The 22,887-nt window shown below is 33.1% G+C and overlaps 1 protein-coding gene, 1 non-coding gene and 1 pseudogene across 2 annotated transcripts; 1 reads left to right on the top strand and 2 right to left on the bottom strand.

The window, feature by feature from the left end:
* The first annotated feature begins 5,863 nt into the window (after positions 1 to 5,863).
* LOC142163545 (UDP-glucose 6-dehydrogenase 4-like) lies at positions 5,864 to 7,306 on the top strand (annotated as a pseudogene).
* Positions 7,307 to 7,628: 322 nt separating this feature from the next.
* LOC142163688 (U1 spliceosomal RNA) lies at positions 7,629 to 7,789 on the bottom strand. The gene has a single exon (XR_012694633.1). It is a non-coding gene; the product is annotated as a U1 spliceosomal RNA (small nuclear RNA).
* Positions 7,790 to 12,927: 5,138 nt separating this feature from the next.
* Positions 12,928 to 14,368, bottom strand: LOC142162978 (uncharacterized). Its single transcript, XM_075220214.1, has 3 exons — positions 14,142 to 14,368; positions 13,225 to 13,775; positions 12,928 to 13,133 (listed from the first exon to the last, which is right to left on the bottom strand). Exons 1-3 carry the CDS (start codon positions 14,366 to 14,368, stop codon positions 12,928 to 12,930), a joined length of 984 nt encoding a protein of 327 aa, XP_075076315.1.
* Positions 14,369 to 22,887: the final 8,519 nt, after the last annotated feature.

Here is a 22,887-nt window from a genome sequence, read left to right on the forward strand (position 1 = left end):
ACCTCCAAAATTCATTCCGATTATACTCCTAAGTCACAAATCACCTCCCGAAGCTAACCGAACAATCGGAACTCACATCCGACCACTCTAACACATAAGTCAACATCCGGTTGACTTTTCCAACTTAAACTTCCTTAAAAGAGACTAAGTGTCTCAAACCTTACCAAAATCATTCCGGATTCGATCCGACCAACCCGATATCACATAACACGGATAAACAATGCATAAGGAAGCAGAAATGAAAAAAACGGAATGGTAACTCATGAGACGACTGGTCGGGTCGTCACATCTCCTTACTGGTCTATTGGCTATATATGTGGCACTATTTACATGTGATAATCTTAGTAATTGTGGAGTACAATAATATCGATCGGAAATAATTTTATTATACCAATTATTTTAATGCTCTCATGATTTGCTATGTTTAATTTCCATGCGATAGATACAACATATACGTTCATCTTTCACATATTATCTAACATCTTGCACCGATAGTACCTAATTTTCGTTAATATATTGATTCTAATTAGTCAAAAGCAGAAATATTATAAATTATATGACCGAGTAATCCAATATAATTAATATGTTAAACAGTACAATATAATTTTATATCGAATAAAGTATTTTTATAGCTGAGCATGCATCTGTTGTGCTTTTCAATTTATGTTTACAAAAACAGTTTAGTTCATATTTAGAAAGAAATAAACTACATGGAAGGTCACACTGTTAGAATTCTCTTTCAAGTACTTTGCCAAACAACTGTACCTATAATGTGAATATAATGTCCAAGTAAATATTTTGTGCAATTCACTTTTTAAGATTTTTAACATTGAGCCAATTATATATTTAAAGTTATGAGTTCAAATTTATTATTTTTGCAATTTTAATAAATTTTACACATAAATTTTGTACTCCGCTTCGAAAGTTATGGGTTTAATTGAACCGGTAATTCTCACACTGCATCCGCCTCTGTGTGCAACAACAATTTCAATCGGCAAACTCATCATACTATCACCAAGCTATCACATACCATACAACAAAATCACAAAATATTATTAAGTTTAAAACCCCTAGACTCTCAATTCAACTGCAGTTGCATGCACTTTCTCCTTTCTAATAATCTAATTATTCATCATGCTTATTTTATTTATTTTTTCACTTTCCTCTACCTAGCAACCTATATTATTGTTGGAAAACGGACATCATTTTACTCTTTGGTGCAAAAAGCCAAATTGGAGTCAATAGGATTTAGATTTAAAAGGTAAACCTTATGTGTTTATTGAAAGACTTCTCAATGAAATTAAAAAAATTAAAAACTTAAATATACTTTTTTATAAAAAGATAATATCTGGAGGAATCCAAATATAAAATTCAGTTGCATGGTTATGTACTTGAGCAGAGAAAAAGGAGTAAATTAATCAAAAGGCTTAAGCAATATCTGAAATATTGTAGATAAACATATATGGCCCTTCTAAATAAAGTATCGCATATTAGATAACAACTTGAAATTAAAGTTTCACGTGAACTTGTGCATGTAACTATAGAATGCAACAACAACAACAATTTGAGTTAATTTTGATATTAACTAATGCATTCCTAAACACAATAAATATGTATTTCAAGACCATCACAACATAAGTCATTTACCCCAACATTTATATGATTGTGTTTCATAAAAAACACAAAAGTAAAAATTCATAAATAAATCATAAGAGAAGTTAAGATAAAAACTTAGTTTTCTTGTCTCTCTTGAATTACCACTCAGATTCTCTCTAATTTTCTTAATCACCGGTTCCATAGACCAATGCGTATAGGTCTTCCATTCCTCTTCTTCAATTCCAAACTAGTAATTAATGCTAACAGGTGCATAATAAAAAACAACCACAATATTCAAGGCAAACATAGAAAGTGCCCTTCAATTTTTCACTCATAATGTTGACAGTGTATTGAACTACGAATATTGCAAGTCTCATGTTGAAACTTCAAAGGACGCATAGTACAAGTGTTAGTGAAAGAATGCGTCAATGTGACAAAGCCGTTATTTTTCTTCTTTTTCAGAATAAGTGAATCAGCACTATTTGTTGCAACTCTTCGCAATTAACGCTCTTTAATTAATAGGGTACTTAAATAAATAGGATGGGTGTTTTACTTAATTAGGGTATTTAGATTAATTAGAAGGATAATTTTGTAATTCAATTTTTAAATCAAGGGCTTCCCACTTTTATAATAATATAGATATAGATAAATAGGTAGATAGATATAGGTACATACTAAACCTTCTTACCTTTAAGATTATGGAAAGTACTTTTCTTTAATTTTCCTACTAGTATTAGTACCCGCGCGGATGCGCGGACACTAATCATGTCAAATATTTAAGTTATTTGGATTGTATGTAAATAATCTTAAAATTTACACTTTCTCAGTAAATATAGATAATCATTAGATATTAACTACATGAAAAAAATTAACCATTTCTTCTATTTATTTTTTTTGATACCATTCTTGCCGGTGTCATTGGATCTTAAAAATAGTCAGGAAGCAAAATAATAACTCATATTTATGGCAAAACAATCAAATATTGAGACAATGAATAACTTTTTAGATAAGACTTAACTCTTTTACTACTACTTGAAATCTTATTTGGTGTGTTGATATCTCTTAAAAAATATTTCTTTCTTAAAATTTTAGTTTCTAAATATTATTTTTATAATAATGTAATTGAAAATATTATTCTTAATTCAAAACTCATTTTAATTGGCTATCTAAAAATATAAAAAATTCTTTATCTAGTGAATTGTTTTACTCCATTTTGATATTTGACATTAGTCATGTTAAATATCTGAGTTATTTGAATTATATGTAAATAACCTTAACATTAAACCTTATAAATAATTATAGATAATCATTAGATATTAATTAAGAAATATTATATGAAAAAAACTTAATATTTTCTCAATTCTCGTAGAGATAATATTATTTTTGCATTATTCTCATAAGTGTTATTGGAACCTAAAAATAGCCACAAAGTGAAATAATAACTCATTTTATGGCAAAGCATAAAGGTTGACATAATATAAGCAATTCTTTGATTTGACTTGACCTTTATTTGGTATGATTTTATCTTTCAAAAAATATTTCTATTTTGAAATTTTAATTTCTAAAACTTTATATATATTATAATAAGGATTATCTTTATAATGATGCAAGTGAATATATTATCCTTAATTTAAAATTCACTTTAATCGGCTATCTAAAAATTTAAATAATTCTTTGGCGGGATTTATTTCAGTATGACTCCGCTTTAAATTTATTGATATCTCTAGCCCCAGAATTTGAATTTTTAATACCCTATATATACAAAAATTTTGTTCTTTGAATTATTAAATATTAAATTAGCTGATTATTATTATAAAATATTGTATATATTGTCTTAAAGTTGTCAAGTAGTTTATTTTTCGACACCATACTTGGCTTAAGCTCAATGCAAACTACTCAAATTGCATTCCAATTAAATTTTGAATATCATATCAGTTTGTTAGTAATAGTAATTTTTAAAAAACGACACATAATCTAAATTAAAAAAAAAAATATTCGAAGATATCCTTATCTTATAATCTATGTATTGAGTTGAAAAAAATATATTTGAAATTAATAAGATTAACTTTCAAATTTTTTATACTCAACAAAGATGAAACATAAGAAGAAATTTGTTGTCATATTTTATTTCTCGTTTTTAGATCTTTCTAATATTTTTTTCAATATTTATTTTCTTTTATCTTATTTTCTATGGCATTATTTCTTTTTTTACAAAAAATTAATTTATTTCACTATAAAAGGATGAGTTTTAATAAAAATTATCTACATATGAAATTTAATTATATTTTTAGTCTTTGGTTGAAATTATTTCATATTTTTCTTTTGGCTTTATCTAATCATCCTAAATAGGTGCTCACCCGACCATTTAAATTAAAAAATTAAACGATGTGTAATTTATATATAATCCATAATATGTATAGTCGTGTGTTATCGATATATCATTTATTTATATTAGCTATAAAAAGTAAATAATAAATATGGCCGGATATTATGTAAATATTCCATAAGATTTCGGTTTTCTTGAGTTTATCCATGATATAACTTCTATTAAAATAATTTTAAAACTCTCTGCTAATTTTTAAAAATATCCTATCTTTTTATTATCTTTGGATTAAAAAAAGTAAAGAGTTTTTTCGAAATAATTTATTTACATTTTAAAAAAAAATATGTCATTTCATACCAATTTTTTCTTTATATATACTCTTTGTTACACTTAAAAATCGCTATAGAAGCTATCAATTAGAAACCAGTTTATCTCTTGTTGAGTTTGAAAAAAAAAACCTTTCACATAATCTAATAATTCAAAACTAATATTCTTCAACGAAAAAAATATTATACCCTTGCAATATTGGCTTGACTCCAGCTAAATGAAGCTTATACCCTTCAATTTCTTGAATGTGCTAAGTTGAAATTAATGATAACACGTTGATCTCAAGTTATGTTGCATTTATATCAAGCTCTTTATTTTCACATGAAACTGCACCCTTTAATTACCTTTTCTATTAATGATTTCCTCTGGTTAAATTGGTTTACCTTTTAAAGATTTTTTTTTTTTTTTTGTGTGGCTGTGTTACAGCGTATTGGGTGGGTAAACTAAGTGGGTGTTTGGACATAAGAATTATAAAAATTCCAAAAAAAAAAAAGTGATTTTTTTTTCAAGTGAAAATGATATTTGAAAATTAGAGTTGTGTTTGAACATGAATATAATTTGGGGTTGTTTTTGAAATTTTGTGAGTGATCTGAGTGAATTTTGAAAAATAGCTTTTTGGAGTTTTTTTCAAATTTTCGAAAAATTCTAAAATTTATCTTCAAGTGAAAATTAAAAATTTTATGGCCAAACACTGATTTCGAAAAAAAATAAAAAAATTCTTATGTCCAAACGGGCTCTTTAAGCCTTATGTTTTGAAGTTGATAACAAAAAGAAGCTATATGCGGTTTATGAATATTTTTAATGGCTTGGGATATTTAGGGAAAAAAATTGTAAGATTTTCACGGGGCTAACAATCCCAATTTAACTTGTATCCACTTTTTAAAATATTTTTTAACTAGTACTCAAAGTACATACAAAACTTCGCCTTTGCACTTCAGACCTTAACCAGAAGTGAATGTCTTTGGGCGGGCATAGCCCGATACCCCATGATCATTTCCTTGTAGACAACAACTTATTTTCTTAAAAATATTGTTTATCCCTTTTCAAATTTGCTCCACCTTTGATTATTCCAAACCAGAATTTAAATCTGACTTTTTGGCACTTATACTTAGTCTTTGAGAGTCAATTAGTTTAGCTCAGATCATAGGTTTATTTCCATTATATATATTGGTCTTGTGGAAGTCTTTGCCACCATTCCACAAGCTCATTTATGTCCTTTTATAGCAACATTTCTTAAGAGAATCAAAACCATCTTTTCTTATTGCTCTATTCCTTTTCAAAAATTAATTTGGTGGGAAAATACTTGAGGTAACTTTTATGAAAGTTGGCTAAAGTTTAGTCTTGTTCTCTTTTTTCTATCACTTTCTATTATTCCTTGCTGTGTTTAGTATACATTGGTAATAAGTTGGTTTGGTCTCATTTGGTTTATTTCTTTGGAATTAATTTGTCCAAGAGACTGGCAATATTTGTTTCTCATTTTGCATGTTCAAATATACAGATGTACCTCTATACAACCATAATAACAATAACAACTACGCCTCAATTCCAGACAAATTGCATTCTACTATGCTTAGGCTTATTGTTATCCTGGAACTTTAACTCTTCGTTTGATCCGGTTTCATGTTGCAGAAAAAATGGTGAAGATTTGCTGCATTGGAGCTGGATATGTTGGTGGACCAACAATGGCAGTCACAGCACTCAAGTGCCCTGCAATTGAAGTTGTTGTTGATATAGCTGTTGCTCGTATCGCGGCCTGGAACAGTGATCAGCTACCTATTTATGAGCCAGGACTTGAAGATGTAGTGAAACAATGCCGAGGAAAGAACCTTTTCTTCAGCACTGAAGTTGAGAAACATGTCTCAGAAGCAGACATCATATTTGTTTCCGTTAACACACCAACAAAAACTCGAGGCCTTGGTGCTGGGAAAGCAGCAGATCTTACATACTGGGAAAGTGCTGCTCGAATGATAGTGGATGTATCGATGAATGACAAGATTGTTGTTGAGAAGTCAACTGTTCCAGTGAAAACAGCTGAGGCAATTGAAAAAATACTCACACATAACAGCAAAGGAATCAAGTATCAAGTTCTTTCAAATCCTGAATTTCTTGCTGAAGGGACTGCTATTCAGGACCTTTTTAATCCGGATCTCGTTCTAATTGGAGGACGAGAAACCCCTGAGGGGCAAAAAGCAATCCAGGCTCTGAAGGCAGTTTATGCTCATTGGGTGCCTGAAGACAGAATCATATGCACCAATCTTTGGTCAGCTGAGCTGTCGAAGCTCGCTGCCAATGCCTTCTTGGCTCAGAGGATTTCATCAGTTAATGCAATGTCAGCTCTTTGTGAAGACACTGGAGCTGATGTTGCACAGGTTTCCAATGCTATTGGTAAGGACAGTAGAATCGGACGCAAGTTCCTCAATGCCAGTGTTGGTTTTGGTGAAAGATATTCTCAACTTGGTTTATATCTGTGAGTGCAATGGTCTCACAGAAGTTGCCAATTACTGGAAACTAGTGATTTAGGTGAATGACTACCAAAAGAGTCGGTTTGTTAACCGAGTAGTCTCCTCTATGTTCAACACAGTCTCAGGCAAGAAGATTGCTATTCTTAGATTTGCATTCAAGAAAGACACAGGTGACACTAGGGAGACTCCCGCGCTTGATGTGTGCGAAGGCCTATTGGGAGACAAAGCTCATTTGAGCATATATGATCCACAGGTTACTGAGGATCAAATCCAAAGAGATCTGTCAATGAACAAGTATGATTGGGATCATCCAATTCATCTTCAGCCAATGAGCCCTACTGCGATGAAGCAACTCAACGTAGTATGGGATGCTTATGAGGCCACAAAAGGCGCCCACTGCATCTGTGTTCTGACAGAATGGGATGAGTTCAAAACTCTTGATTTCAAGAGGATTTATGATAACATGCAAAAGCCTGCATTTGTGTTTGATGGAAGAAACATTGTTGATGTGGAGAAGCTCAGAGAAATCGGGTTCATCGTCTACTCCATTGGAAAACCTTTAGATGGATGGCTTAAGGATATGCCTGCTGTGGCATAAGGAAGTCAAATTCTCTTCCACATTGAATAAGTACTACACATGAGAGCAAAATCCAATTTTTTCTTTTCCATTCAAGCCTAGAATAGAATTGAAACTGTTTCCTTTTAGCAAGGTTCAAAATGCCTATCTTTTTATTTCTCGTCTTTTCCGTGTAAACCTCAGCAGCTCATTACATGATATTATGATCACTTACATTATAATAATTAAATCTTGTGGAAATTCTAGACTTGCTTTTCCTTTAGACAAAGAAGGAGCTTCCATAGGACCGAGTGAAAACAAATTTGGACAAGACACAATAATCAAATTTTGGGCATAGATTTGGGTAGGGGCCGCGCGTACGCAGGCCCCCACTCCCACAAATTATGAGGTAGGCTCAATCACTTGGATTGACCTTAGGCGAGCACCCCTCCAAAGTGCAATGGAGGTCACCAACCTAGGCCATGAGCCTTATTGATCGCTCATTGACCCCGTCCAGGTAAGTATGTTTCCTTGTGTACCCAGCCTATCTTTTATATCACTGCATTTGCTCGCTTCTCCTCTCTGCTTGCGGTGTGGGATGAACTACAAGTGAAAGAAGTCAAGTTGTAACAAAATATATTTCATTAATAATAATAGAAATGACGATAACAACAAGGAATCTTTACCTGGTAATCTTAAAATTAATTACTCTCCTCTTGACAACAAGAATATTTTTGCGTGAAAGTTAAAAATCTCACAAAACGTTTTCTCGAGAATACCCCTTTCTATCAGCGTGTTTGGTCAAGTTTTTTAGGCCAAAACTTTTTTTTTTGAGGCTAAAAATATTTTTTTCCAAAATTAAGGTGTTTGGCCAAATTTTTAAAAGGAAAAAAGTACTTTTAAGTAGAAGCATAAGCAATTTTTAAAAAGCAGAAAAAATAGTTTTTTCCTATAAGTGCTTTTTGAAAAGTACTTATGAGAAAAATTTCATTATAAGAACATTTTAAAAGTTTGGCCAAACGTTGTTGTCCAAAAGTGTTTTTCAAACTAATTAGTCAAACACAAATTGATTCTCACCAAAAGTAATTTTTTGAAAAGCGCTTTTGAAAAAAAATATTTTTTAAAATAAGTTGATTTTAGAAGTTTGGCCAAACATATTATATAACTACAGTGATAGAGGGAATAACAAAAGATTAAGGAGTCTGGGTTTTTTTTTTGCATTTTATTTATATATAGTTTTCGTCTAATTGTTGATTTTCTTCTTGTCTTTTCCGAGTTAAAATTCCTGCTAACATATTATTACCTATTCTATTATCTGAAAAACTTATTTGTGATCTTTCTTCGTTTGTTGTTCTTGACACACCTGAAAAAAGGTCCATTTTTGTGGTTTTCTTAATTTAAGTCAGTCCTTTTGCGGTGTTATTTCTACTCTTTTTAATTGTTCTATTAAATCATCTACTTTTGGAATTTCTACTTCAGTCTTTACCTTTTTTTCTTTAATAATTTTATCTAGTTTTTTTTTAATTTCTAAAAGTAATACTATTAAAGTATTATTCTGTTTTATTATTGTTTGATCCGCTTTTCCTTGAGGAGTATAGCTGGTAAGTCCTTCTGGATTGGGCTTAAGTCTTTCTGTGAATTTTAATGTGTTATCATATACTGGATCTAAATCATTCATGAAAGAGCGATTTCTTTTATGGAAATTTTACCACCTATAGAATAGGTTAGTACCCTATTTATATTCTATAAATACCCTTTAAAAATATTACATTCTATAAATACCCTTTTTAGTTTATAGCAAAATATTTAAATTTAGTTCCATCCTAAAATTAAGGCTTAATATATGCTACAAAATATTTTTCTATCTCATTTTTTTTATTTTCTCTCACCTAATTTGCGTATATCTCCTCTCATCAGCTTTTCTCTCTCTTCTTCAATACACTTTTCCCTCTTCTCCCACAAACACACGTTCCATACACTTCAAAAACCCTTCTCCGCCATTATCGCCCCACACGCCATTCTTCTTCGCAAGCTTCACAGTTGTATTTTGGAAATCTTCTCCCCGTAGGTAATTCAACTACTTCGAAATTGCTTTTTCATTAGTTTGTTTCTATAAGTTTTTTTAGCGAATTTACACAATTTTCTGATATATCTTCCATTTGTATTGTTAATCACCAGGATTCTTTGAGTTTTCTCTCTAATGTCGGATGCAACGCCACTCAACAGACTACCCAGAGGTATACCCACCAAAATTCTCTATTTTGATGGGCCCTCTTTCTCGTTGCAACTGACTCAAGCGGAGAAAGATTTTGCAGGTTTATCAGCATCCAAAGTTGATGAAAGAAGAAATAAATTACACAATGACAAGTTGAAAGAAGTCCAAGTTGATGAAGCTTCAAAAGAAACCAAAAATCAAGTTGGCTCAAAGAGGAAAAAACCTATGAAAGATTCAAGAAACCAAAAGGTAATTGGTATTTGTTACATGTATTCTGTTGTATTCATATGTATCTTCTTGTATTTTTGTACCTTTTTGTATAGTGTATTCTGTTTCTTCTATAGTATGTTTATGTATTCATATGTATTTGGTTGTTTCCAACAGTTCATTTTTAATGTAATCTTACCTGTATTCATATGTATTTAGCGTTTGCTAATGTATATTTGCGATAATTCAATTGTCCAGTTTGACCTCAAATGTATTCATATGCATTCATATGTATTCAGTTGTATTCATCTTAAATATTTTGTATTATATCTGTATGTTACAAAGTATGTTAGCATATATTTAGCCTTGTCACTGTATCTAGTCTTCTGTAAGTGTTTGTAGTTGTCTGACATGCATTTGGCTTTGTCACTGTATCATGTCTTACATGTATTCCAAAAAATCTTAATATGTATTTTTGCAATGTATTCATCTGTATTAACATGTATCTTTCAATGTTCATTGCAGGGAATTGATTTGTTTGTGAAACACCAGCCAAAATTAGCACCCCATATTAGTAGTTACACTAACACTGATATAGTATCCCAGCTAAAAGATAAGCTTACTCCCTATCACTTCCAACAATTCGGCAATACATGCTTTGGCTCATTTCTTCAAATGAAGCGATTTGATGTTCAACATCAACTCTTCAGATGCTTCATGGTTTGACAGTTAAACGGCACTCCAAACAATGTATTTGTAGTATACATCAATGGTACTGAATTACATTTCACATTAAGGGAGTTTGCGCTTGTGACTGGCCTCAAATGTGTAGGTAAAGATGAAGATTTTGAGTTTAGTGAAACTCCTCCTAACCGGCTTATTGCGACTTATTTTGGAAGTGCTAATATTGTAAAGAAGAAACACTTGAGACAATGCTTCAATGACAAGGCATGGGGCCCCGACAATGATGAGGATGCTTTGAAGATATCTTTATTGTATTTCATCCACACCTTTATATTTTCATCTGAGAAGAATAGTGTAACTATACCGAGGCTAGATTTTGACTTAGTAGAGAGTGGGCGCTATTCTGAATATCATTGGGGTATTAAAGCATTTGAGTTGTTGATAAACTCGATTAGCAAGAAGATGGATGCTTTGAAGAAGTATTACAGGATAGCTGGGATGCCCCTAGCTATGCAGGTGTGGTTTTATGAGTGTTGTTCTTCTGTTGATTCCAAAATTACAGTCCGAGTTTGCGATGTGGTCCCCAGAATACTCAATTGGAGAACCACCGGAAATCAGCCAACATTTTCTTATCTGACGAATGGCATGTTCAAAGACACCGGAAACACGGTAATATACAAATGTTATCAATATTCTGAAGATAATTGAACACAAATACATCTATAATTTGCATACATTTGCATTCAGTTAGAGGGGAAGCCTACTGTAATATACATTGGATTCATAAGCTTATATACATGAATACTTGCATACATATTAATACATTTTAATACATTCTAAATACAACAGAGTTAAATACACCTGAATATAGCATTATACAGTTATGCATTAATATGTTTTTTGTAAGTCATAACTTATTTTTGTTCACAGATTGTGTTCAAGGACATCACTCCTCTAGATATAGAGCTTGCTGTTTTTCAGATTCCTCAAGTGTGCGCCATATTGAGAAAATACCTACTCCTGCGCATTCAGACAAATCGGGACAGGATACAGATGACTTTTCTCTTTCACCCAATCTTCAATCTAAGAAGAAACATGTTGAAAGTGTTGGTCCATCTTCATCACCGCCACATAAGAAGGTCAAGGAACAACCCAAGATTCATACAAAAGAACCAGAATATCAGCCCAAAGTCCCTCCTATTTGTGTTTCTGACATTGGACATAAACTTGTGCATGACCATCAGTTCCCAGAAGGCCAAAATGAGGAAGTATCTTCTTTGAGGAAAGACCTAAAATCATTCAAAGAATACGTGAGTATTTACCCACCGATTAATCAATAAAGTTTGATAGCTATGTGTTTTAGTATTTTTCTAACTATTTTGTATTGTTAAGGTTGTTGGAGAGTTCAAGTCTCTAAGGACATTCATCAATGATAACTTCAAGATGCTTTCAGACCAACTTCAACAAAATCAGCAAACTGAACCCATAGTAAGACATGATGGTGGCATTGACACAGATGTCGGAGATAATAATGAGGTATAAAAGCAGTTATCATATTGAACATATGTATTTAGCTGTATTCATATATGTTTTAATCTAGCCATTTTACTGATGTATTTAACTGTTATTCAACTCTATATATATGTATTCTGACTTTTAAATCTTAACATATTGAGCATATTTTTTAAAATGTATTCATAACTGTGTTACACTTAATCTGTAATATCACTTTAAACTGCCGTATTTATTTTTATTTCAACTGTATTTACATGTATTCTGCTTGGTTAATCTGCATTTTCTGTAATGTATACTAGCTACTTATATGTATTTAATCTTTTTTCTAACATTAAGTTATCACGCTAACAATGATACATACAACTACCAGAAAACTATTTCAGAGGTACCGTCTATCATACCATCTACCACAAACCAAGAGGATGTATCTAAAGAATTCTATGTTTGTCAATTTGAACTGGACGACAAGTTTCTACCCGGTCAAATTCCAGAAACTAGAATAGTTGTTCACGCAAGTGCAAAAAAAGATGAAGCCACACCAGTGCAACCTCAACGAAATAGGCGACCAAGTAGATGGAACTCTTCACCTTATCAGTCTAGCTTCGACTCAGGAGGTAAGTGATTTTACAAACGTAATAATCAGCATTCATCGTGATTGAATCATTTATAGTAGTCCACAAACACAAATTCAATTTACAGCATGTTCCTCTGTAAAGTTGACACCCATCTTTGAAAAAAGACACCCGTTTGAGGAAGATACAATAACGGGTCCACATCCTATGTTACTCATTCAAGAATATGACAAGTGGGTTCGTGAAGGTCTTCTAGCAAGACATGATCAGAAGTGAGTTTTACCCCGTTCATTGTATTATGTTTTCATTTTTTTAAGGTATGTACATAATGAGTTTTATATCATACTTGTAGAGGTAATCTCGACGACCATTACAAGAAAAACAAGTCTATACTTCACATTTCATTGGATTTTGGAGTTGATCAAGTTGATTCCAAAAACTGGTTTTACCTTCTATCCATTTACGGGAAGTTATGGGATGACAATGTGAGTCTTTCCCAAAAATGATAAATCCGGATATACACTCGATACAGATTTAATGATGCTCTCATTTCTATCTGAAACAATGCACATGATTTCCCTTACACCGTATGCTATCTTGAATTGCTCAAAGAACCACGTCCAAGCAGCATCGTTCTCTGAATCAATAACACCGTATGCTAGTGGCAATATATGACCTGTTTAATACAATTGAAGATAATTGTTTTTAAATTCATGTTTTCCAATGCTTTAAATATTAACAAATTGTATTATTATTGAGGTACTCACCTGCACCATCCAACGTGATTGCAGAAACGAATGTCCCTGTGTAGTAGGATTTTAGATGACTTCTGTCCACTACAACAATTGGTCTACAATGATCAAACCCCCTTATAAATGCATACAATGATATATACACGTACATGAATTCATTCTTTGACGATTTTTCCATTCTTATGTGAGAACCTGGATATGTCTTATCCATTGTATATAAGTATCCTGGTAATTTTTTGTATGAATCAGCCGGTTCACCTCTAAGAAAATTCATTGCCTTTTCTTTAGCCCTCCACGCCAACATGTAGCTAACATCAACACCTAGATCTGATTTCACGTCATCAATAATGTCCCTCGGAGTGTATTTCCTCTTATGGTTTGTAAGCTTTGTCCTTATAATACCACTTATAAGGCTGCTACTAGCCTGTCGCTGCTCGTACACTTTATCCTTTAGCGAACATGCATGGTTGTCATTGAATTCTCTCACCTTGAATAATTCCGATTTGTTAATGCTTGAAGCCTTAAACCTCCAATCACAATCTTCTGAAATACATATTAATGCATAGCTGGAAAGAAAAGTCCATACATCAGACAACTTAACGAATCTGACATGTATACTTCTTATTCATAAAGTACCAAATTGATATCTGTGTATATGTAATTTTGTATACTAACGAATTCCAATATTGTTAGATGTGATTAAATACAATAAATACAACTAAATACATTCGTATGAATAATCAAATACTTAGTAACATTATAGACATAATATGAAAATAATCATAGCCACTGTTGTATTTTTTCAATAGTAAAATACACCTGAATACATATTATTAAGAATACTAAACAAATATAAATTTTCAAAGGTGTTCATCATATGGAGGAAACACACAACTACAACTAAATACAACAAAGTTAAACAAACATCAAACCTGACAACATTAGACCGATCAACACGGAATTGAAACCTTTGAGCTATAGCATAATTCTTCATCACTTCTTTCAATGTAGCCTTATCCTTATACACTTGTCCAACCGTAACCTCCTTTTGATTAGTTTTTGAAATTATCAAATCCTTGTGGAGTTCGAACACTCCAATCGCTTCTCCTGAATTGGCAAGTTCTATAGCTAGTGTATAATCTGTATCGGAATCGTACATTTGAACTGCTTCGTCTATCTGCACTGCACAATGTCGCCTTGATTTAAACCATCTCCGGAGATAAGCTCTTTTTCCATAGTTGTAATGCACAGAGGATACATCCCAAATTCTCTGTTCTCTTTTTTCAATTTTACATACACTCTGTAACCCATATCATTGTGTATTTCCATTGGCGTGTGATTGCCTTCAACATTGTATTGTATTTTAATGGTATTTGTGCTCAAATCTATACCCAGTTGATTAGAAATTTAACCAACTAGATCATTAAAGGAAGCATACTCCTTAATCAGTATTCCCTAAATGGAAAAGTCGATATAATTGCCCTCATCGTTCCACTTTCCAGAATGACGCAACAAAACTGTCAAGCTTGCCATATATATAGAAGAGTTATACCTTCTTCTATATATAATTTGTCGCAATCGATAAGGAGGAGAAGAAAATCGCACAATATAGAAGCAAGTTGCTCTGTTTCTTCGCTTCTTTAACGTTTCTGTATTTCTGAATTTGAGAAGAATACAGATTGATGGGATAACTTTTAAGTTTGTTGAGTAAAATTAGGGAAATCATAATTGATTTGATTTCCTTCCGTTTTTAGCATCTTCGTCGACCCAGATATTGCGCAGATACGTTACGTATTTAGCGCTACATACGTTTGAATACAAGTAAATACATATCAGGATTAGCTGGATTTTCTTTTTGTACGCCGCTAATTTTTGTTGTATTATTAAATACACTACCTTAAATACATTAAATACATTATATAATTGCATAAAAGATATCTATAGGACGTAATATAGCAAAGGGTTTCTATTAATTGCTAATTAGGACTAAAAGATGGTGCTTTGTGAAAAATTCTCTTCTTTTATTGTGTCTATCTTTTCTTTTAAGGTGCTTATCTCACTTTTTAATACTTCTACTTGATGTGTTATTTTTTCTACTAATTTGGTTGTTTGTATTTCTAGTTCTTTAATTTTTTCTATAATAGTTTTAATTAATTTTTCTATTTCGTTTTTCGTAGGTATTTTTTCTAGGTTAAACTTATTGTTCAGGAATTGTATTTTTCTGTCAATTTCTAATTCATGCGATTTTAAGAAATAAAAATTTTGCTCTAATTTTTCTAGAGTCTTTCTTTGTTTAGTTTGTAATGCTTCTACTATTTCTAGTGTTCTTATTATTTTCTTGAGATTTTTCGCCAAGGTTGATTATTAGATCTACCAAAGTATTATATTGTTTATCGTCAGTGTATAATATATGTTCTCCACTACTGAAATTGCACTTTATTACCGAATTATCTTTTAATATTCTATACTTCTTTTCTGGATATATTTTTAAAACTAAATATTCTTGGTTCTTTAATTTATCTATTTTGTTTAACCTAATGGTATCCAAATTTTTTGGTTCTTAAAGAATTTTATTCTTTGATTTTCTAAATATATTTCTCCCTCTATATATTGTATTTCCCACTCTAAAGCTGATATGGTTTCTGTACTAATACTACGCTTTACTATATAACTTGGTTCTCTATTGATTTTTAGATCTGATTTTTCTATTTGTTTAGCTAATTCTAAAGTTGTTATTAATAAAGTCTTGACTTTCTGTAATATTTTCTTTAATTCTTCTTTTCTCTGTATTTTTCTACTTAAAATCCAATAACTAAAAGCTATTCGTTTAGCTAAAGGATGTTGTCTTAATATATATTTTATCCTAATGGGATATATTTTTTTCTTATTTCTGGTTGTTCTGATATAATCTTTTTCTTGTTCTATTTCAATATTAATTCTTTCTATTTCAAAGAGAAGGAACTTCTTAAAATCTTCGCTATTTAAAATACCTAGTTCTGGTTTTTCAAGAAGGCTTAGTTGTAATTCTAATGTTTCTCTATATTCTATGTTATTACTAATGCTGTCCAAACTAATATATATTATGTGGTGATGGAAACTTACATATTTAGTAAAAATATGTTGTTTCATAAACTTATTGGTCCGAAAATCTTCTCGCTCTGATACCAATATAAGACTGTAAAAATAGGGGTAATATCTAGAAACATAAATTAGATAAAAATAAGTAACTTACATGTTTACAGGAGAGAGATTTACCTTTCGGAAAACCCGAAAGAGTTTACTGGACTTGGAATTAAAAACGAACACACATAAGCGTAAGGATTTATTTATTTTACAGGCTTGAAGTATGAACTACTAAGGCATTCATAAGGAAATATTTTACAAAGGTATAATACAAGATGTTTGGAGAATGGTGGATGAAGGAGGGCGTTTAGATGGTTTTCTTGAGAGTGTTCTTTCTTGTACTTGTGTCTTTCTCTTCTTCTTTCTTCCCCATTTTATAGCTAAGTTTTTGAAGCGGATTTGAAAATGGACTTCAAACATTTTCAGAAATCTTTCTTGTCTAGCCTTGTAGGGTACGTCATTGGGCCCCATATTCACATGGCTTGGGCCGGGATTCCTTAGTGTTTGTAACTATTTCTTCCACTCAAAAATTCAACTTGTCTTGTAGCACTACCTTTTGTCATATCTTCTTTTCTTTATGTCATTTCTTCTTTTCTTTATGTCACTTCTTCTTTTTCAATTGCCTCTTACATTATTGCTCTATGTTTTCTTTGTCTTTGCTGCTCTCAATTGCTCACACACACACACACACACACACACACACACACACACACATATATATATATATATATATATATATATATATATATATATATATATATATATTTGTGTGTGTGTGTGTGTGTGTGTGTGTGTGTGGAGCCTACTAATATGAGCTAGGCAAGCCAATTATTGAACCATCTACCTTTTACCAATTTTATTCTCTTTAACAATTATGAAGAAATAACATTTAAACAATGGAATTTAACATAAGCGGAAGAAAACCATAAACCATCTAAACATGAATATCTATTACAACTGCTTGAGTCTCGAATACCCAGAACTGGTATCACAGTTACACAGACGGTCTAATAATACTACAAATAAAGGTCTAAAAGAATTAATTACAATACTGTTTCTGGAAATACATGTAAGAAACAGGAAAGTAGATAGAAGGAGACGTCAAGGTCTGCGGACGCCTACAGGACTACCTCGGGTCGCCTGATGATCAAGAATCAGCAATCTCACTGCGGTCCGAAGTCCACAACATGGGGGTCTTCACAAAAGAGTGCAGAGTGTAGTATCAGCACAGCCGACCCCATGTGCTGGTAAATGCCTAGCCTAACCTCGGCGAAGTAGTGACGAGGCTAGGACCAGACTACCAAATAAACCTGTGCAGTTCAATTATATACAGCAGGAAAGAAATACATAAATAAACAACTAAAGTTGGGAGGGGGAACATGCTTCGGGGAATAGCAGGTAAAACACAATATCAAGAGAATTATTAAGGAATCAAAACCACCCCCTAACACGAAAAAGGGAACAAAGGCAGATTTCACTTTCTTTTCATATCTCGTGGCAGGTGTGCCACCCGCTCCCATTTCACTTGTCTTGTGGTAGGCATACCACCCGCTCCCATTTTATTATATCTTGTGGTAGGCGTACCACCCACTCTCATTTCACTTATCTTGTGGTAGGCGTATCACCCGCTCCCATTTTATTATATCTTGTGGTAGGTGTACCATCCGTTCCCATTTCATTATATCTTTCTTGCAGTGTGCAACCCGATCCACATATAATATTGTTGCGGCGTGCAGCCGATCCACATATAATATTATTGCGGCGTGCAACCGATCCACATATAATATTGTTGCGGCGTGCAACCCGATCCATATATAATATTGTTGCGGCGTGCAACCCGATCTATATATAATATTGTTGCGGCGTACAACCCGAGCCGTATATAATATTTACAATTATAACGAGAGTCTCGACAAGAGATCAATAAGGTCTACACTATCCCGGCAAGGGAGAAACAACTATAACCAAACTTGATACCACACCTAACTACCTCAGCTATAACCAAACTCGTTACAACATATAACCACCTCAGCTATAGCCAGACTCATCACCACACCTAACTACCTCAGCTATAACCAACCTCATTCCGACACCTAACTACCTCAGATATACCCATAATCCCTATCCAACACGAAGAATCATCAACCTAAGCATCCGTAATATCAATTAAGAACACAATGCAAGGGAACCACAATTCAACAATAGCTCGGCAAGGGGGAAACATAATGATCTCTTCTCTTTCTCACTCTTATTTCACAATTCACTTCACAACTCGAGCCAATGCTCTAGAGTTTCAATTATCACTTATACTTTCATAACTCATTTCACAACTCGAGCCAATGCTCTAAAAGTTCAATTGTCACTTATACTTTCACTATTTTGCTATACAACTTGAGCCAATGCTCCTCAATGTTCATAGGTCACAATTCTTTCCACAAACTTTATACAACAATTAGAAGTCTTCACCAAGGCATGAATAATACAACGAAATCATGAAAATCACAATATAAGACTCACGGTCATGCTTGACACCAACGTATAGATACTCGTCACCATGCCTATACGTCGTACTCAACAAGAAGCAAAAAGCAAATAGGACACAACTCCTAATCCCTCAAGCTAAGGTTAGACCAAACACTTACCTCGATGCCACGAGCACAATTTATGATTCAATTATAGCTTTACCCCTTGATTCCACCACCAATTCACTCGTATCTAGTCACAAGTTACTTAATTACATCAATAAACGCTAAATAAATTAATTTGAATGCATGAAAATGGATTTTCCAAAGTTTTACCCAAAAAGTCAAAATCGCCCCGGGCCCACATGGTCATAACCCGAGGTTCGAACCAAAATTCGATTATCCATTCCCCCACGAACTCAAATATATAATTTGTTTTGAAATCGGACCTCAAATCGAGGTCCAAATCCCCAACTTTTGAAAAACCTAGGTTCTACCCAAAACACCCAATTTCCCTATGAAAATCATTGATTTGAAGTTGAAATCATGTTAAAAGATGTTAATGATTGAAGAAAACTAATTAAAAATGACTTACAATTGATTTGGAGAAGAAAGGTTGTTTGAAAAATCGCCTCTTATGTTTTTTGGGGTTTTGAAAAATGCAAAATAACTGAAAATCTCGTCTATTTATACCCATCTCAGACCCCCTGTGCAGACCGCACAAAATGGACTGCGGCCACACGCCTTCCTGAGGGTACTGCGGTCCAGTGCCCTGTGCGGACTGCACGAAATGGACTGCGGCCGCATTGGCCCCCTTCCGCGGTCGCACACATTTTTATGCGGACCGCACTGGCGGGTTCAGAGACCTGCAACTTCTCTAAACCTGCCACAATTGTGTTTTTAGGCCTAAGATATCCCGAAACTCACCCGAGCCCTCGGGGTTCCAAACCAAGCGCACACAAAATCTCTAAAATATCCTACGGACTTATTCGTGTAATCAAATCATCAAAATAACATCATGAACATCAAATTAAATCTCGAGATCAATGAAATTTTCTCAAAACTTCTTTAAACATCAACTTTGTGATTTAAGTCCGAATCACGTCATATGACATCCGTTTTTCACCAAATTCCATAGAAATGTCTTAAATTATATATAAGACCTGTACCAGGCGTCGGAACCAGAATACGGGCCCAATACCACCATGTTCTAAGCAAATTCCATTTCAAATTTCTTTAAACAATTTCAGAAAATAATTTTCTTTAAAAAATTTATTTCTCGGGCTTGGGACCTCGGAATCCGATTCTGGGTATACGCCCAAGTCCCATATTTTCCTACGGACCCTCCAGGACTGTCAAATCACGAGTCTGGGTCCGTTTACCCAAAACATTGACCGAAGTCAAATTTATTCATTTTACAGACAAAACTTATCATTTTTCACAGATTTTCACATTTAAGCTTTCCGGATACGCGCCCGGACTGCGCACGCAAATCGGGGTGGTGCTAAGGGGGGTTTTTAAGGCCTCGAAACGTAGAATTTCATTGCTAACACAAGTGATGACCCAAAGGTCATCACAATATTTTCATGTATTTTTCATGAGGAGTCATTCCATTCGACAAAACATATTTAAGCATGTGAATTTCTAATGCGATTATTATTTTGGACTGATTAATCTGTAAGCTTAGGAATTAATATGTCCATTTAAAAATGAACGAACACTTGAGCTTGGAATCTGCACTAGATGAGTCATGGGCCCGATACTTAATTATAAAAATATTTCTTTAATTGTATTATTCTAGTTGTTTTGTATGACCATTCATGTTAATTTAAATAATATATTTAACAATAAAAACTTCATATGCATCTTTATTCAATAAAAATTATTGCATTTTCGAGTTAACCATATGATTTTAAACTTAATTTGTTGGAATTAAACATCAAGGAAAAACAAATAAAGACGTTATGATCACGCCCAACTCTAGTCCTAAAAAGTATAAGTGGTCGTTGCAAATGTAATCCGGTTTACAAGTCCGGAGTCGAATCCTACAGAGAACTAAGGTTTTGCTACAACTGTTCACTATCACTAAGAAAACAATTTGAATAAATTCTGGAATTATAAAGATCGAGATTTTATTTCTAACTAATTAACTAACCAATTAAAGTAGTAAATTATAACCTAGAGATACTAAGGTTTGGAGAAAAGATTAAGGAGAGGTCTAGAATTATGATTTTCCCTATTGTCGAAATCTCCCCCACTACGTTTCCTATAAATTCGCCTAAGTATCCTCTACCGATCGTGAGTATTGTGGGTGTCGTAGCTCTCTCTCTCGAGCAACTACCACAATTTACTAGACATATTCTCTCGAACTACGCTAGCTGTCACTAATTCACCGCTCACTATGATCGCACCAAGATTTCATTATCTCTAATTTCGCCTTTAAACCCTCCGTATTGATCTCTCGCATATATTAGGAGTGATGTTGTTCAACAACTACCTAAATATGTACTCTCTCTCAAGCAGTACACACTAAACATGCACAATCAATTGATGGTCATTCAATCAATAATAACGAAAATATAGTTGAAAGTAAAGAAAAATTAAAGGCAAATCTATATTAAACGTAGTAGAATATCATCCTCCAATAGGTTCTATCAACCCTAGATTAGAAAATTTAGCTACTCATAATCATACTAACAATCATGATAATAATTGAAAACATTAGAATACAGATTAAGGAAGAACGTAAGAGAAAACTCTTGTGATTTGTTGCTTCCAAGTGTTGTCGTAGCCTTTTTCCTCTCCAATAATGTCTCCTCTCGTAAGAAATAGGTTTAGAACCCCATTTATACATGTTAAGGGTATGTAGGATCGAAACTACCAAGTCCTAACCGAATTGGGATGAAATTCGCTCTTAGCCGTCTCGCTTGGCACCTGGCGCCAACCTGGACACCGAAATTTTTTCCACTTCTGTGCTATTCTGCCATAGGCGTTTTGATTGGTGCCTGGCGCCAACCTGAGCACCAAAATCATACTCTCTCTAAATTTTTCTATTTTTACTTCACTTTGCATGCAAGCTTGCCAAATTACTTCAAATTAACTCCTATACATATAAATATTATTATTAAGCTCGATTCACAAATATTCACATCAAAGTTAACAAGATCAAGGCGTAATGCAAGACAAATTAAATGCAAAAACATGGATTTTTAGCCTAACATCACCACCCCAAACTTAAGCTCTTGCTCGTCCTCGAACAACCTAAAACCTTGCTAACCAAACAATACACGCAAGACATCATACAAGAGGGGAGCATTTGGCAATTCAATGCACTACACCTGTGACCATGGTTGATACCAAGAATTAAGCCCTTGCATACGCATTCATACCTTTCCCAACTTTCACATTCCTGAATATGAGTGACCAATTTAAAACACTCAAACAACCTTCCCATAATCACCCAACCTCAAAGAGCGACTCGTCGCCAATAAGCACTCTCAACTCGTGCATTCACCCATCAAGAGATGTTTAATAACGTCACCTATCCGTCATGGAATCATGTGCCTCACCAAAGAGTAAAAGGATATTTTGTCCACAAATTCAAATATGCATTCAAATATAATTTAAGGACATCACATATATGAACAAAGAACCACTCACTCTAACAAATAAATTCATATGCATTCCGTGGTTGTACCATAGGCTTGCCCGTAGTGTATATCTCTACAAATCTAAGCTCGCAAAATCTAAGATCAATTAGGTTTTTACAGGTTGTAATGTAGGCTAAACAACGGGTAGGATATATTTTGGGTATAGTGACTAACGCTCCTAAGCACTTTAAAACAATATACTTAACTTTCAAATACACAATTTTCATGACTAATTCAAGCAATGCCACGAAACTATATACAAATTGGCCCTTCTTCTTTAAGCACAACTCTGCATTCATTAGACTGGATCACGATGAATAGGAGATCTCTCTCTCTCTCTCTCTCTCTCTCTCTCTCTCTCTCTCTCTCTCTATATATATATATATATATATATATATATATATATATATATATATATATATATATATATATATATATATATA

This window comes from Nicotiana tabacum, chromosome 8 (genome assembly GCF_000715075.1).
Source record: "Nicotiana tabacum cultivar K326 chromosome 8, ASM71507v2, whole genome shotgun sequence".
NCBI classification, from domain to species: domain Eukaryota; kingdom Viridiplantae; phylum Streptophyta; class Magnoliopsida; order Solanales; family Solanaceae; genus Nicotiana; species Nicotiana tabacum.

What these genes read in the sequence shown, in the direction of transcription:
- LOC142162978 (XM_075220214.1), bottom strand. Translation starts at nt 14,368, where the DNA reads ATGTACGATTCCGATACAGATTATACACTAGCTATAGAACTTGCCAAT. An exon ending in GATCGGTCTAATGTTGTCAG is followed by an intron (nt 13,776 to 14,141) that starts GTTTGATGTTTG and finishes TTTTCTTTCCAG; the next exon opens with CTATGCATTAATATGTATTT. An exon ending in AATCACGTTGGATGGTGCAG is followed by an intron (nt 13,134 to 13,224) that starts GTGAGTACCTCA and finishes TGTATTAAACAG; the next exon opens with GTCATATATTGCCACTAGCA.